The 17,417-nt window shown below is 39.4% G+C and overlaps 1 protein-coding gene across 2 annotated transcripts in view; it reads left to right on the top strand.

Annotated features, from left to right (window-relative positions):
* Window positions 1–17,417, top strand: part of SELP (selectin P) — a 42,023-nt gene that overhangs the window by 19,823 nt on the left and 4,783 nt on the right. For both annotated transcript variants that reach the window (XM_001094728.5, XM_015124960.3), the window contains exons 8-14: window positions 831–1,016; window positions 3,375–3,560; window positions 7,422–7,607; window positions 13,666–13,851; window positions 14,661–14,870; window positions 15,915–16,100; window positions 17,065–17,184. In XM_001094728.5, coding sequence (XP_001094728.3) covers window positions 831–1,016; window positions 3,375–3,560; window positions 7,422–7,607; window positions 13,666–13,851; window positions 14,661–14,870; window positions 15,915–16,100; window positions 17,065–17,184 — 1,260 coding nt within the window. The remainder of the gene's footprint in view (window positions 1–830; window positions 1,017–3,374; window positions 3,561–7,421; window positions 7,608–13,665; window positions 13,852–14,660; window positions 14,871–15,914; window positions 16,101–17,064; window positions 17,185–17,417) is intronic.

The raw sequence follows: 17,417 nt of genomic DNA, 5'->3' as shown, positions 1-17,417 counted from the left end.
ATTGTGCCCAGCCAGATTTTTCATTCTTAAATGTTCTGATTCTGTAAAAACCAGAGGTCAAAGCCCAGAGCAAAGAGGTGGTCTTTACACTTTGAAAAGCCTCAAGAATAGCCTGGAGATAAAATGCTTTATCAAGGAGGAGCATGAGGAAACCAATCTTTATCAGAACTGAGGTCACTCAGGGCTTAATTGTGCTCAGGAATTCACTTTGGCTGCACTCGCTTGGCAACTGAAGTCTGATTACGATGACATCCTGTGTTCTAGAGACAAAGTCCGGTCGCGATCATTTCATAGGACTAGGTAACAGTGTCAACAATAAGCTATGCTAGTCCAGCTTTTTCCTACAAGTCCAGCGTTTTCCTGTATATACTCTTTTCAGATTCAATTTCACAGATAATGTCAATATTTAATGAGCACTTTCAATATACAAAACACTCTGCTCAGCTCCAGAATAAACCTACGAATGACTGAGCCCAACCTCGAGGAGACCATGGTATGATGGGGAAGAATGACAATCATGTATGAACAGCACAAGAACAGAGGCTGTGGGAGCACATTTCAGGGGCTCCTACCCTTGGTTAAGGTGGGAAGGGAGGCCTTCCTAAGGAAAGGGAAGTCTAAGCCGAGACCTGAAGGGCAGGTGAGAGTGAGTCAGGCAAAGAGGAGCATGGGAAGGTGTTCCAGGCAGTCTCTCTTTTGGAAAATGGAGGTTTTAGGGTTCTGAACATACCGAAAATGTGGACAGGAAAGATGTAGCATCCAGAAATTTTTTCTGAGGAAGAACCCAGCCCTTCCATTACCTGGCTTTAGAAGGTATCTTTTCCACTTAGCTATTTCGTGTGAGCCGCTGGAGAGTCCTGTCCACGGAAGCATGGATTGCTCTCCATCCTTGAGAGCGTTTCAGTATGATACCAACTGTAGCTTCCGCTGTGCTGAAGGTTTCATGCTGAGAGGAGCTGATATAGTTCGGTGTGATAACTTGGGACAGTGGACAGCGCCAGCCCCAGTCTGTCAAGGTACTGTAACAGTGGTAACGTTTTTCTGTGTGTCTCAGCTCATTCGAGGCATCAGCATCTGCACTGAGCACTGGCATGCCTTTCTTTATCAGATATTCACTGAGAACCTACTATGTGCCGTGTCCTTTGTGCTTGGGACCAGAGATGAGATGAAATGGTGAGCGAAGTCAGTCTTAGGCACAACATGTCCACTATAGTATAATCAAGGTGAGGGTTGCACTGATTGACACATATAGGGTGCATTGGAATGAAGAAGATGGGACTTGGGGGAAGAAATCATGCATGAGGAATAGCATGGAATGAGGAAGGGTAGTTCAGTCCTGTCACTTCCTGTCCTTAAGCTAGTGGTTTAGACTCTGAGGCTTAGTATCTTCTGTAAAATTGGGCTACTATTATCTGCTTTACCTACCTGCCTCACTAGTAGTTGTGAATTAGTGTGTGTAAATGCAACTTTAAAACTCTTGTAAGATTTATAGGGAAAATGAATATGATGATATGTTACCTTATAAATCATATGTCTATGGTCTGATTTGACAAAATGATCCTCTTTCAATATGTTAGGTTTCTAATAGTTTGCTCTTATATTAAGGCACTCATGTGGGGGTGGGGTGGTTCACAGAATTATTATTTTTTTATGAGGAGTACCTCACACTAAAGTCATGTTCCAAAAGTGTAATATTGACATTTTGTGTTTTCATTTACTGAGATATCTGAGCAATTTATGTGACTCCCCTGGGTCTAAGTATACCTTGATTTTAAAATGAGGCAATGGTTTGAAAGCAGGTCTTGAAGAGATGTTTGTGCACCCATGTTCATAGCAGCATTAATCACAACAGTTAAAATGTGGAAGCAACGAAAACGCCCATCAATAGATGAATGGATAAGTGAAAAGTATTCCACATACTTACAATGGAATATTATTCAACCTTAAAAAGGAAGTAAATTCTGACATATACCACAAACATGAATGAACCTTGAAGACATTATGCTAAGTGAAATAAGCCATTACAAAAGGACAAATACTGTATGATTCCACTCATATGAGGAACTTAGAGTGGTCAAAGTTATAGAGACACAAAGTAGAATGGTGGTTGCTAAGGGCTCAGGGGGAGAGGGAAATAGGGAATTGTGGTTTAATGGATATTGAGTTTCAGTTTGAGACGATGAAAAGAGTTTTGGAGATGGATAATGGTGATGGTGGCACAATAATATGAATGTACTTAATACCACTGAGCTGTACACTTAATGTTGGTGACAAGGTAAATGGTAAATTTCATGCTATGTAAATTTTACTGTAATAAAAAAATTGAAAAGCAAAAAAATAAAAAAATAAAAAAAATAAGAAGGCAATAGAATAGATGGCTGTGCACCATGATGCTGAGACCTAGGCTGAGTTATGGAATGCACTGTATATGTCATCTGGGAGAAAAAGACACAGTGAGCTCTTTGACACACTTAAAAGGGATCATAAGGGATTATTCAAGCCATTGTTGTCTCCAGGAAGGTAAATGTCTAATCAAGTAAAGATAGTTGGATATTCTCTTAAGTATCCAGAGATGTGGTCTCAGTAACTCCCTTCATAGGCCTTCTGAATGTTTACCACCCCTGAACTCAGGGTCTGCATGTGATGCAAAGCCTTAATGATATTATTACTATCTATTACTACTGCTGCTACTATTACCACTGCTACTAATAATAGCAGCTAATGTTCATTGAGCACTTTCCATGATCTCAGTCTAACCCTATGAGGTAGTTACAATTATTACTACCATTTTAAAGACGAGAAGAGACAATGCATGGAATACATGTGCTCTCTTCATATATGGTTATTTATTTTACATCTTTGAGATCACGGTGTATATTACAATTTTTATTCTGCTTCTTTATTTAACATCATACATTGAGACTTCTCTCCTATCTTTCAAGTTAAAGTGTTTCATTTTTAGTGACCTTTAACATTTTTTTCATGGATCCACCATCATTAATTTTCCACCCCCAATTAATGTCATTTGTGTTTGTTTTCAATATTCCGCTCTTACAAATAATGTCGTCATAAAAATCTCTGAATAGACTTTTTGGTATGCATCGTGATTACACACTTAGCATAAATTCTTGGGTCCAAAAGCATTTTAGCTTAAAAATTATTGATACATGTTGCCAAGATGCTTAACAAAGGTTTAGCATTTCCTACTAAAATCCTTCATGTGCCATTATAATTAAATGACACCTTTTCTTGTCTTCTATGTTAAGCCCAATTCAGGAATCCCTGTTCTTGACACTAGAAAGAGTTAATGGCTCAAAAATCAATGAGTACATATGTATTACTCTTTCTTTATTCCTTACTTCCTCACCCCTTAGCTTTGCAGTGCCAGGATCTCCCAGTTCCAAATGAGGCTCAGGTGAACTGCTCCCACCCCTTTGGTGCCTTTAGGTACCAGTCAGTCTGCAGCTTCACCTGCAATGAAGACTTACTCTTGGTGGGAGCGAGTGTGCTACAGTGCTTGGCTACTGGAAACTGGAATTCTGTTCCTCCAGAATGCCAAGGTAAGAATATATTCTTTCTAACATCTTGGAAATCAATTGTAGGCAGTATTTTTACAGGCTGGATTTTAGAGGTGACAACTGTAAGATCCACCTTGAAATGGACTGGAAAATTAATAAATACTCTCATCGTCTTGTCCTGTAACCCAAGGATCCCAAATGAAAATGCCTCTGGGGGCTAGGCAGATAACACAAGTGTCAGGATGTCTGGCCATAGGCAGTAGGGCATGGCCCTTGCTAACTCTTTGTCAGGGTCTTTGCCCAGACCTGAAGGCTCCTGTCACAAACCAGGTGAACTCTTCTTACCTGGCCAAAAATGGTATCTGGAAAGAAGACCAAGTGGGAAAAAAATTGCTTCAGCGTGGTTGCCCCAAGGCTGGTCTGGCACTTCTAGGGACCACAGGGCATAATGGTAAAATGGGAGGGGTAGAATTTATAAGTACCCAGTTGCAAACACTCCAAGATCTGTATAAAATTGGAGAAATATACTTAGAATAGGTGAAGAGTGATAGAAAAAAGAGAAAAACTAATCTGTGTACTGGAGGTTACAGGATTCTCAGAAGAAAGAAATGTGTGGATTCAGTATAAATATTCTATCTGCATTGTACTTGATATATATATGTATATATATTTCTACAATGTACAAATATATATATTTCTACAATGTATAAATATATATATTTCTACATTAGAAATATATATATTTCTACAATGTATATATATAATGTATATATTTTTTATATTTATATAATGTGTATATATTATTTATATGATGTATAAATATATATTTATATATTTATATGATGTATAAATATATATTTATATGATGTATAAATATATATATATATATATTTTTTTTTTGAGACAGAGTCTCACTCTGTCACCCAGGCTGGAGTGCAATGGCACAATCTCGGCCCACTGCAGCCTCTGCTTTCCTGGTTCAAGCAATTCTCCTGTCTCAGCCTCCCGAGTAGCTGGGACTACAGGTGCCTGCCACCATGCCCAGCTAATTTTTGTAGTTTTGGTAGAGATGAGGTTTCACCATGTTAGCTAGGCTGGTCTTGAACTCCTGAGCTCAGGTGATCCGCCTGCCTCGGCCTCCCAGAGTGCTGGGATTACAGGTGTGAGCCACCGTGCCCGGACTTGCACTTGCTCTTTAACAAGCCAGTGTGCTCTGTCAGTGTTGCGACATCTTGTATGAACTGGAACCGGTTCTAGTCATCCATGTTTGTGGCTATTGAAGGATAGATGTATATTTTTTATATTCTCCAATCTTTTTCCCCCCAATGTATTCAACTCCTTAGTTAACTTTTGTAGAAAAGGCTGCTTTTTAAACGCAAGATTTTCATTTATAAAAAATCTGCAGAAATATAATAAAGAAATGAAAAAATATCCTCTTAAATACTCCTACCCTAAAATAGACACTGTTACGCTTCTGGTATGAATACTTCCAATATTTTCTCCATCTACTTTTCCCCCTATGCAATTAATATTTTTATGATGTATATACAATTTTAATAATCAAGTTAAATGGGTAAAAGACTAGACAGTTCTACATTATTTGCCATACCTTTCACTTTGTATATACTTTCAACGTTTGAGTGAAAGCAGGCAGATACACATTTTTTATGAAAAGGAAACCACTCGCTATTCAGGTCACACAAAAGCCTAAACACGTACACATACACACACACACACACCCCACTGTTAAGCTAGGTCAACAGTAAATGAATGAATGAATGAATGAATAAATGAACAAACAAATAAACAGCAGAATTGAATGTCCTTCATCCCCAGGCACCAGAGAGGATGGTAAGCCCCTAGACTTAGGGTTCGGTGCACCTTCAGAGCTGGGTCTAGAGAGAACAGGGCGGGGCTGTGACCTTGCCCCCTTAAGTGCTCATCCTGGCTATGTTGAAGTCTGGACATATCACAAAGTCCACACAACTTTGGAGAAGTTGTGGGAAGAACTGGGAATCCCTGAGGACAGTGATCACAGAAACTGAAACTCTTCCAGGCAAGCCTGGGTGGTGCAGGGCACAGATTACAGTTCATTGCTCCATACTGTCCTGCCTCTGGGTGTTTCACAGCAAGGAGGTTGCCACTCACCGCGGCTTCCTGTGACCTTCCAGTTCCCTTCTGCTTTTAGTTCTTTGTTTACTCTGAACTTTCTCCTCTTGTTGCCGGGTGCACATCAAGTGAAATACCCAAATGTGGGCTGAGCAGGAAGGTACCATGCGGTGTGCAATCCACTAACTGTTGTAATTCTTATCAGACAATTTCCCTTTTTAATGTCCTCCCACCCCTCCACATCTACCCTTGCTGTCAGAAGGCAAAGCCACAAAAAGCTAGAAATGGGCTCTGTGGTACCAGCGTCCTCACCCACACCCTTTCCCCCATAAGTCCTTGCAGTTTATAGGCTTGTTGAGTTGTGTCCTCTCCAGCCCCACATACGCGCTTACTACAGAAATACTTTTCAAGTAGAAGAAAAGAACCAGATCTTTGGAGAAGTTGATCAGATTGAAAGGAATGTAGCTAGAGAGGGGAAGGAATGAAGGGAAGAGAAAGGTATAGAAAGTGTTCTTGAAACCTCATGCTGTTTAAGTCAGTGGCTGAAAAATGACCCTAGGACAGCCATACCCCAACTATCTCTGGTATAAAGCCATACACTGCTCAACCAGGTCAAATAGCGAGCGACAGAGAAATACCCTAAGGCATGTGTTCACTTAGTCTTCACTTTTTAATGTCAACACATTGACACATTGAATCTAGGCTTTATTGTTTCAATCACTGGCAGAGGAACATCTTGACAGCTATTAACATTTGCACATGTACCTGTACCCCTGAACCTAAAATGAAAGTTAAAAGAAAAAAAAAATTTCATACAGTGTTTTCATTGTTGATTCTAGTAAAAATCCTGGGAGCTATGTAACGTTATCTTCCTATCTTAAAGGTGAAGCTATTGAGGTTCAGAGAGGTTGAGTGACTTACCAAAAGTTACAGAGCATGACTTCCAATCCAAGCACATCCTCTAGCACCTCAAACTCTATGTGCATAAACTTTGGCAAAGAACTATGAGACCTAATTTAACTGTTTGTAAGTGAATAAGTAGAGTTATTTGTGGCTGACCACTGTAGGACAAGACTTTTGGGAGGAAGTAGAAATTAGCACTTACAAAAAGCCAGTCCCATTGTATACCTATTATATGTCCATGATTTTTTCTTTTATTTTAAGTGTAATTTTTGTATCTGATTTAATTAACGATTTTAACTAAGGATTGCTACTGGCAAGGATTATCCTTTTTCCCATTTAGAAGATAAAGCAACTGAGGCTCAGAAAAGTTATTGTATAGTAACAGATTGCTAGTAAGTAACAGAGCTAAAATTTGGACCCAGATTCCACCACTTAGTTGGGAAAGGGGAAGAAAGTATTTTCCTCCATTTCTGTGTTTCTACTCACTTGTCATTGTTTTCTGGAAAGGTCATTAGGGGTGTTTCTGAAGAAGGTATCAAGGGAGCAACCACTTCCACTCCTGTCTAGAAGCAACCAAAATGAGTTGCACCACTATCTTCCCAAACAGAGCACCAGCTTCCTTTAAAAATCACCTCTAAAGCTGTCTGTGATTGAGCACTTCAGGATGTCAATCAATCAACTGTAAGCTGCGGACATTTTACACCTCAGCAACCTCTAACTGGTGATAAAGCATCATGAAATTCAAACAATCACTTTTAGCCAACTACCATTGTTGTATATTAATCACACACACACACACACACATACACACACACACACAGAGTTACAGAGTTCAGGTTGCTGAATTATAAAACGAATCTCTTCTTTTCTCCTCTGCCATGCCCATGATAGCCATTCCCTGCACACCTTTGCTAAGCCCTCAGAATGGAACAATGACCTGTGTCCAGCCTCTTGGAAGTTCCAGTTATAAATCCACCTGTCACTTCATCTGTGATGAGGGATTTTCTTTGTCTGGACCAGAAAGATTGGATTGTACTCGATCGGGACGCTGGACAGACTCCCCACCAACGTGTGAAGGTAGGCTGTGGGCCTGTCCTTTCTTATGGCTTTTAAGATGACATCAGAGAATGGAGAATCATCAGGGATTTATATAAAAGTGTTCTTGAGCTGAAGCAAACAACACTCTCCACAACAATGGTAATCTAGATTTAAAAGTTCTCCCTCTCTTTAAATAATATTTTAATAGCTTTAGTTAAATATTACACAGTTTCAAGAACATCCTGGCCAACATGGTGAAATCCCGTTTCTACTAAAAATACAAAAATTAGCTGGGTGTGGTGGTGCGCGCCTGTAGTCCCAGCTACTCAGGAGGCTGAGGCAGGAGAATCGCTTGAACCTGGAAGGTGGAGGTTGCAGTGAGCTGAGATTGCGCCACTGCACTCCAGCCTGGTGACAGAGCGAGACTCGTCTCAAAAAAAAAAAAAAAAAAAAAAATTGCACACTTTCAGGAAGTGCTTTCATGTCATTATAGCATTTCTGTTTACCACAATTCTAACATGAGGAAAGGCAGTATCATCTCATTTTATAGGTAAGGAAGAGACACAGGGTTAAAGAGGTTAAATAACTCGTCCAGGGTCACACTGTTAGTAAGTGAAAAGGCTCAGCGTTATGTCACTGAAAGTTTTACTTCCTTACCGAGTCTTCTTCAGCTACATTCTTCATTTCTTCATTCCTACACTCACCTTCCACTGAGCACTACTAAATCCCAGCCGCAGACCTTATTCAGGGATGGGTGAGATTTAACCCTAGCATAACTATGTGTGCACTTCCCTCCTCTCTCCACTTCTATATTGAATATAAGCTTCTTGAAGGCAGGAGCTGTGCCTTCTTCATCTTTATACCCCCTGTAGCAGCTAGGCAGAATAATAATGGGTGTGTGTGAAAAATATCTGTTGAATTGAAGCTGATCATTTACCAGTAAAATTTACTCAAATACAAGCTTTGGTAATTTAGTGGAATTCTCAAAGGCAGGGGCCAGATCTTATCTGTCTTTAATTCCCCTGAGACATCTGGCTGGCAAAGTGTCTAGTATATTTTATGTTCTAAAATAGAAGTGCACTGAATTAATTAATTCATAGCTCCTGTTTAGTTGCAAAAGGTACTATTGTTCTAATGTATTGTTCAGTGTAGAGTTAGTAATAATGAGACCAGCAATAATTGCTAATAATTATTGCTTAATGTACTACCACCTATTTCGTAAGCATCATCACATTCAATCCACACAAACAACCCTTAAGTTGGTTATTACTATGCCCATTTTAAAGGTGAAGAAACTGAGGCTTTGAGAGGTTAAGTAGCTGGCAAAGGTCTTAAAGCTAGAAGTATGGAAATAGGATGCAAACCCAGGCCTAGTCTGATTATAGGGATAGTGTTTTGACCACTGACCTACACTATCACCCAAGGGCAGAGCTTCTGAACCCGGGGTAAGTCACTTGTGAATTTACTCTTTTCCACTCCACAGATTGCAGCTATAACCACTGAATGAACTTTAGAAATGGCAGTGCCTGGTGATCAGATGAGACAATATGTTGGTAGAAATCTATTAGTGTTACGTGAAAACAGCTAAAATATTATTTATTCCTTCCTGTGGAATGAGCACTAGATTAATTTCCAAAGACTTGTATTGCTTTCTCTCCAAGTCATGTGCCATTAGGAAAGTCTTGTCACACCCTTAGGCTCCCGTTTTCTCAATTCCAAAAGGAGAGGAGTGGAGAAGACCATCTTTGAGTTTCCTGGCCAAGAATTCTGTAGGGTGAAAGACATAAAATGCTACCATCTGCTGTCAAAAAGATATACTACAAGTTCCCTTATTCCTGAACATTCATAGAGGTTAGCATTTAGGCTTGTGCTTTTTCACTTATTCATTTATTCCTCACTCTTTTATTCATTTATTCCATTGACATTTGTCATAAGTTCTATTTTCCCACATTTTAAAGCTAAAGAATATATTAAAAAACCTTAAAAAATCTCATTCACATTTTAAATCATGTATGCAACCAACAAGGCTGCTAAATCTGTAATCTCTAAAGCCCTTGCTTCCCCCTCACTCCTTTCCAGCCCCTTTTCTCTGCAGGAGGAGGCCTTTGCCTCCCACCTTGTGGGCCCAGTCCCCACTCGCTGTCAAGACCCAACCCTGACCATGAACAGCAGCTTTAACCCAGTATGGCCCTCGGAATTATCAACCTTGACTGATCCTGATCTTGAGCCCTGGTTTTTGCACTTGTGTTTCTACTTCATTCTCCAAATTTATGCTCTAAATTTAGGCAAATGGTTCCTCTTATTTTCCTATATGCCTGAACCCATTAATTTTTAACCCTCAACACTGCCCCCTAGAACCCCAATTTTCACAGAGTGTTTTGCAGAGTTCTAGGATACATCAGATGGACTCAGAGGCCTCCAAGTAAGCAGAGGCAGTGTGGCAGGTGGAGTTCTCAAGCTGTCTCTTCAGAGTGCAATGTGAGATTTCATTTTGGGGGATGGTTCTACAGAGAGTTCCACTTTAGTTAGAACACCAGTTCCCTGGGCCCTCTGGGATGTGGCCTCTGCCTCGTTGTTCCTTAGTATCTGCAGGGGGAATTGGTTCCAGGACCCCCTGCAGATACCAGACTCCTCAGAAGCTCAAGTCACTTATATAAAATGGCATAATATTTGCATACAACCTACATACATTCTCCTTTATACTTTTAAATCATCTCTAGATTACTTATAACACCCGATGCAAAGCCTACACATCACTTCTTCGGCATGGATTCAACATACTCAGCACATGGCAAATTCAAGTTTTGCTTTTTGGAACTTTATAGAATTTATCTTTTTCTGAATGTTTTTCATACACGATGAGTTGAATCCATAGACGCAAAACCCTTGGATCCAGAGGGTCGATTATTTTTCAGCCTTGCCTCTGCCTTTGCCCTTCAGGACCTGAAGCCCTTTTCATGAGCCTAAGCAGTGCTTGAGGTTCTTGTACCAACTCTGATGATGCCACATGCATGACGGATTGCTTGTACACAGTTTCTGTATCCCTCCTGTCCCTGCCTGTTGGACCACTTTCATGATACAGACTGCTGAATTCCTAATCCCTTCACACTGTCTGTCATGGACCCTCTGGTGACCATGTTTGGCTGTTGAACTCCTAATGTCTGTTTTCACTGTGTGGGGAGGGGTCCTGGTCCCAAGTCCCAACCTCAACTCTGCTCTTCTGCCTTGTGCCTGCTTACTCATATCCTAAAATATGGTAAACTGGTGTCCTCTAAACTCTGGCCCAGCTGACATCTCCATTTTTTCTTCATTCCCCCAACATTTCTCTGACTCCATGGGGCTTCCTAGTTTTAGTTCTTTCTTTTTTTTTTTTTTTTTTGAGATGGAGTCTTGCTCTGTGGCCCAGGCTGGAGTGCAGTGGCCAGATTGCCTCAGCCTCCGAGTAGCTGGGACTATAGGCGCCTGCCACCTCGCCCGGCTAGTTTTTTTGTATTTTTTAGTAGAGACGGGGTTTCACTGTGTTAGCCAGGATGGTCTCGATCTCCTGACCTCGTGACCCACCCGTCTCGGCCCCTAGTTTTATTTCTAAAGTTTGAGTTTACAATACTCAACTCAGTTACATTTATTATTTATACTATATCTTCTTTCCAGAAAATTATTGAGAAAACTCTATCAAACTCAAGAAAAATGATATAATAAAAGGAAATAGAGAATTTACTAAATCTATTTGAAATAATATAAATCAATATGTTTATGAATTCAGATACAATCATGTATACCTACTTGATGGACTACAGGAAAACACCAATGAATATCCATATGTAATAGAACTGCCTTGGTAGTCAGTGAAAATCGAGCATTAAGCATGCAATAAATGCAGCCCTTATCTGTTTTCTATTTTTGTAATTACTCAGGAGTTTTTTTTTGCCAAAGTTTTAGAGTAGGCTCAAGAATATGACCACTTCTCAAAGTTATGCACAAAAGTCATTCCTGGTTATAACTCTTTTCCTCTGCATCTGCCCTAATCTCCATTCCAGTAGCATCCGTGATAACTCCACAAATGTCATTCATCCCATGTTTGCTGAGTGCCCACCATATGCCGGATCTGGGTTAGGCTTCCATGTAACTCATCTAGGCTGCCCCTCAAACAGGCAAAACCGCTTCTTTACATGATCCAGAGCCAAATTCTTAGTATGTAAGGGTCAAGGTTAATTTTTACCTAAGAGGGCTCAGAGACTTTTATAAATACAAAAGTCTGGATATGTAACCTTGGCTGAGCATGACTGACAAGACTGAAACTAAAGCACTATCCCCCAAAAGAATTTAATGCTGTGGTAATTCTCATTTTATACTAGGGCCCCCTTCAGTGAATTTTTAAAAACAGTAATTCCTCTTGTTTCTTTTCAAACCAAGTAGGAATACCTTTTAGAATGCATTTAAATTAAATTGTATTCATTACTGTATTCATTCATTTCATAAGTATTTGTAGAACCCCTCCTATGTGTCAGGACCTGTTCTCTGGGATACAGTGTTTCAAGAACTGACAAGGTCCCTGCTTTCCTGCAGCTGACATTATACATATTCTTCAGTTTAAAGTTGTAATTCTGGGAGATTATGAGAAAACTATTTTTGTGAAAACGTTCACAGATGACTTCATGTCTAGGACTTACATCAATAGACATGTTTCAAAAATGTTTAGTAAATTGACTTGACATGTCAGATATGAAGTTGTTAATTACTCAATGATTTGAGAGTACTGAACTGAAATTCACTATGTTACTTTGGCTATTTGAATGGATTCATGCAATAAGAATCCATAATCTTTCAATGAAAAGTACATGGACCAGTATATAAAAGCCAAATACTGTACATCGGTTTTCCATGAGGGAGCACATAGGTCTTGAAGAGGTTTGTAAAAATCAAACTAGCTAAATAAATGAGACTTATCTGATCAAGGTATTGTTTTCAGAATAGCCTTAGATTTAAAGAAAGAATAGTCACTTCATTTGTCAATAACCCAACATTTACTGATAAATAATAGTCTTATGTTAGAGAATCTAAGGGGGAGAAAGGAATAATGCTAAGAAAACACGTAACTGCAATAATTTGTAAAAATACTTTTGGGGGGAAATTGTGAATAAAATTTAATTTCATTTATTCATTCACTTGGCAAGTGGTTACTGAGCACTGCCTCTTGAGATCCTGAGATGGGAATTATGGAAGGCTCAAGGATGAATGATTCTTGGGTTTTAGACACTTTCCATCCAGTAGAAGAGGGAGAATATGACATGTGACATGGCAGCACATGAGTTCAGACAAAAAGCTGAAGAATTCAGAGGAGAAGAGTTCAGGCTGTGGTGATCAGCAGAGTCTTCAGAGAGGTTATGAGTTAAATCCTGGAGGATTAGTGGGATTTTATCCCATGAAAATGGAAAAATTCTCAGGGGAATGTGAGCCAAGAACCAGAAGCAATAACACACAAAGTCACTTCATGGAATTCCCAGAAACTAATCTATCTTGACCAGGAGGTTTTGAGCTTTCCTGTGTTATCTGGATGGGTGGTATTAAAATACAATAACAAAATAAACCAAAAAAGAATTAGCGAGGAGATTCAAATGGAAGAAATAGTTCGAGGCAGAAAGCAATCATTGCAGTTTTAGGTGTGTTGAATTTGAGGAGATGGCATGATATATGGGAGTAAGTAGTCTCAGGCAAGAGGAAGGGCGGAAATGCAATCCTGGATTGCACCCATTCAAATAAGATAGTGGGAGCTGCGGCAGGCTACGAGATCTCTGAAGCAGAGGGTGTAGAGAAAACAGGGTAACACTGTAAGTTCTTGAGTATTGCTGCCTAAATCTTTGACTTCCTTGTCTTCATGACTTGTACCTATACTCCTCTCTGTAAGCTCACCATCCTCCCACTGCCCTTTGCAACAAATGACCTACAGTATATGTTGTGGAATGCTGCTGCCTAGCAGAACATCTGGAATATAGGTGCTCAATAAATATTTTTTGAATATATAAGTGAATGAACTTTGTGTAACACAGAACTTCTGAATAAACTTGGAGATTGTGACATTCTTAATTTGATACTCTAGCCATCAAGTGCCCAGAACTCTTCGCCCCAGAGCAGGGCAGCCTGGATTGTTCTGACACTCATGGAGAATTCAATGTTGGCTCCACCTGCCATTTCTCTTGTAACAAGGGCTTTAAGCTGGAGGGGCCCAATAATGTGAAATGCACAACTTCTGGAAGATGGTCAGCTACTCCACCAGCCTGCAAAGGTAATAATATGTACTTACTGAGACAGTTCTACTTTTGGAAATTTATTCCACAATATTACCACTATTTGGATTTAGCAAACAGCTGAAGGATTTTAAAACGTCTAAGGAGTGACAGGATATTTTTATGTTTGTGAATAAAAGATACATTGATTCTTAAGCAGGAATTTTGTTTCATGGCTTCTTTTTTTTGAAAGAGCTTTGTTGAGCGAACTGAATGGTCTCCATTAATTTATTGCTGAGAGAAACAGAGATAATACTGGGGTAGAGTCACTGGTCCAGTTTTTCAAATTTAGGAATTGAGGCCCAGAAAGGTCAATCATCATCTTCCTGCCACATGGCAAGTTAATGACAAAGCTGGTGGGATCATTCAAATGGAAGAAATAGTTTGAGATAGAAAGCAATCATTGCAGTAAATTTCAACTTTCACATTGACCTTTAGTGAGAGAACAGTACCACTTCCCAGTAAAGCAGGGTTGGGCAGGCAGTTGGCCTGTGTATATTTGGCTTTCTGCTGAATTTCTTACATTTCTGTACCATTTTTTGCTTCTTTTTAAAATAGCAATAACAATGACTCCCCTAATTTCTTCTCTTGGCCAGGAGAATCATCTCCTCAAGGATGCTTTTTAATAATTTTCCTCATCTGGTTTTCTATATCTGACACTGATAGTTTTTCTTAACTTCCTTAATAGCTCTTGCTAGAACCTCCCTTGTTATGAAGGGAGTGAAAAGCAGTTATTCCAGATTAGCCTTAACTCTTTACACTTCTTTTAATTGGGAGCTCTCTGAATTGAAACGTTTTCTCACAACAGGCATAGCATCACTTCCTAGTCCAGGGGTGCAATGCCCAGCCCTCACCACACCTGGGCAGGGAACCATGCACTGTAGGCATCATCCGGGAACCTTTGGTTTTAATACCACTTGTTACTTTGGCTGCAACGCTGGATTCACACTCACAGGAGACAGCATTCTCAGCTGCAGACCTTCAGGACAATGGACAGCAGTAACTCCAACATGCAGAGGTAAGGTGAAAAGGAGAAGGCAATTCTGATGTTGCCTTCCTGCAAGTACTCAAGCTAGCCATTGTGCCTGTATGTTGAAGTCTCACCCAACCACAACCACTACTTCCAAGTGTCATCTCCCCTATGAAATCCACACCAATCCCAATTAAAAGTAATGTGTCACAGGCACATCACTTCTGCCCTTCCTCATGTCACAAACTAAAGCTAATACGCAAGTACTCAGAGACTTGAAGAAACATTTGCAGATGTCCGAGATGTGTTAGAAAAATAGGTATATGAAATGTAAAACCTGCTATAGAAATTGGTAAATTAAAAGTTGCATATTACATGACCATATAAACATTCCATAGTTTCATAATAATTTGAACCTAAATAAAAATTAAGCCATACGTGATATTTCCTGAAGAGCTATCACCCTATACATAAAGCATTGAGACCTATGTTTCTTTCATTTTTGTATCCCCCAAAAAACATAGCACAGTGCTTTGCAAATGTCACTACTGATCAATAACATTTATTTGAATTAAATCTAATTTCCTGACCTTTAATTTCCTATCCATAAATTAGAAAGAATAACCTGAAGTTCCCTGAAAATGTAGTTTAAGGAGGATGACAGTCTACTTCTTTCAAACTTCCAGTGTCCAGATATGCTGAACACTTATTAAATATTTTAATAAACATATACTGACATGCCAGTTGATCGCAAATGTAGTAATAACATTTAGACCAGTAGTATTTTTAAGAACTAAAATTTTGTAAATAGTATATTTGGAGGCAAGATTTATTAATGCATTAGCAGGTATTTATCAGATGCTACTACGTATCCATCTTTCCATCTTGGTTCTTTGGCTATCACCCTTTGGGAGAATATTTTCATGTATGTGCTGTTAGAAGAGCTACTGTGAATATTGGAAGTGGCTCATATCCTTTCTGACCTTTTACATTCTGCCTCATTTATTGGCACTGTTAGGTTACAAAATAAACTATAATCTCTTTCACCTCCAATCCACATGTTGTTTCTCTTCCATTCTTTCTTTTCTGCAGCTGTGAAATGCCCAGAACTACATGTTAATAAGCCAATAGTGATGAACTGCTCCAACCTCTGGGGAAACTTCAGTTATGGATCAATCTGCTCTTTCCATTGTCTAGAGGGCCAGTTACTTAATGGCTCAGCACAAACAGCATGCCAGGAGAATGGCCACTGGTCAACTACCGTGCCAACCTGCCAAGGTACAATTTTCATGTGGGTTAAGAAGTCACTTTGATGTGGAAAATAACAAAATCAGTGTTTCGTCTGTGTCTTTCTCATAGTGGTCTTGCTTTCCATCACTGGGTTTCCCCCTGCTTAATAAGTTTTTCACAATGAATCAGGCAGAATCTCCTTACCTTATAGAGTGGTGGAAATTCAGTCCAGTGACTGTAGGTAATCACCCCTCCTTTTCAGTGTTCAATTTGTGAAGTGAAACCTTTCCCTTCATTATAATCTCTGTTTAACAGACCTTGAAGTTTCAAAATGTTTTAAACTGGGAGTTATTTCATGCAGATTTCTAATTTATTATATCAGAAGACCTTTGCTTACCACTTAACACTAAAAATACCCTAGCAGATCTTCCTCAATTAAGTTCTATCTGTTTGCAAAAACTTATTTGGGCTTGTATTTCAGCCCCCTATTTTTTCCCCTCATGGCTTGTCCTGACTACCTTTTGTTACATAACTGAATCTTTGCCAAAAAAATTACCCACAGTTTATTTTATTTGCCTAAACTTACATGTGTAGGCTTCTTATGTTTACAGTTTATTTTACTGGGTCCTTACCTTAATTTTCTTGGAAATTACAGTTTATATTTAAGCCTTAGGAATACAGTAAGGCCCCACTTTTATTTTATTTGCCCAAACTTACATGTATAGGCTTCTTGTGTCTACAATTTCTTTTATTGGGTCCTCACCCTGATTCCTTTGGATATTACGGTTTATATTTAAGCCTTGGAATAAAATAAGGCCCCACTTCCCATTCTGTTGCAGTGGATTTATGAATTCCAGATCTTCTTTCATGTTAGCTTGTCAGCATTGCCAGGACCTTTGGTGATCCTACTTGATCTCACATCTTAGAGTTCTCGGAAACTTTCTGACAGAGAAAGATTATTCGTTTGCATAATACGCTTCTTATGTCTTGCGTGTGTGTGTTTGTTTTGCAGCAGGACCACTGACTATTCAGGAAGCCCTGACTTACTTTGGTGGAGCGGTGGCTTCTACAACAGGTCTGATAATGGGTGGGACGCTCCTGGCTTTGCTAAGAAAGCGTTTCAGACAAAAAGGTAAATAGGAAAGAGTCTTCTCTTTGCTTTTTTCTTTCACATAATTTAGGGCGGGGAAGTAGAACCACAACTTCAGTAGTTCATGTTGGAAAATATTTGCATTAAAAGAAAAAAAAAGCCAAGATAAGTGATCTTGAGAACTGACTGTCCATTAGAATCACCTAGGGAACTTCATAAAAATATAGATCCTTCTATGGGGAGACTTGGGAGTGGCTGCAGAAATCTGAATTTTT

The sequence above is a fragment of the Macaca mulatta genome, chromosome 1 (assembly GCF_049350105.2).
Source record: "Macaca mulatta isolate MMU2019108-1 chromosome 1, T2T-MMU8v2.0, whole genome shotgun sequence".
Lineage (NCBI taxonomy): Eukaryota > Metazoa > Chordata > Mammalia > Primates > Cercopithecidae > Macaca > Macaca mulatta.
Note: the sequence above shows the minus strand (reverse complement) of the source record. Positions and strands in the feature narration are given on the sequence as shown.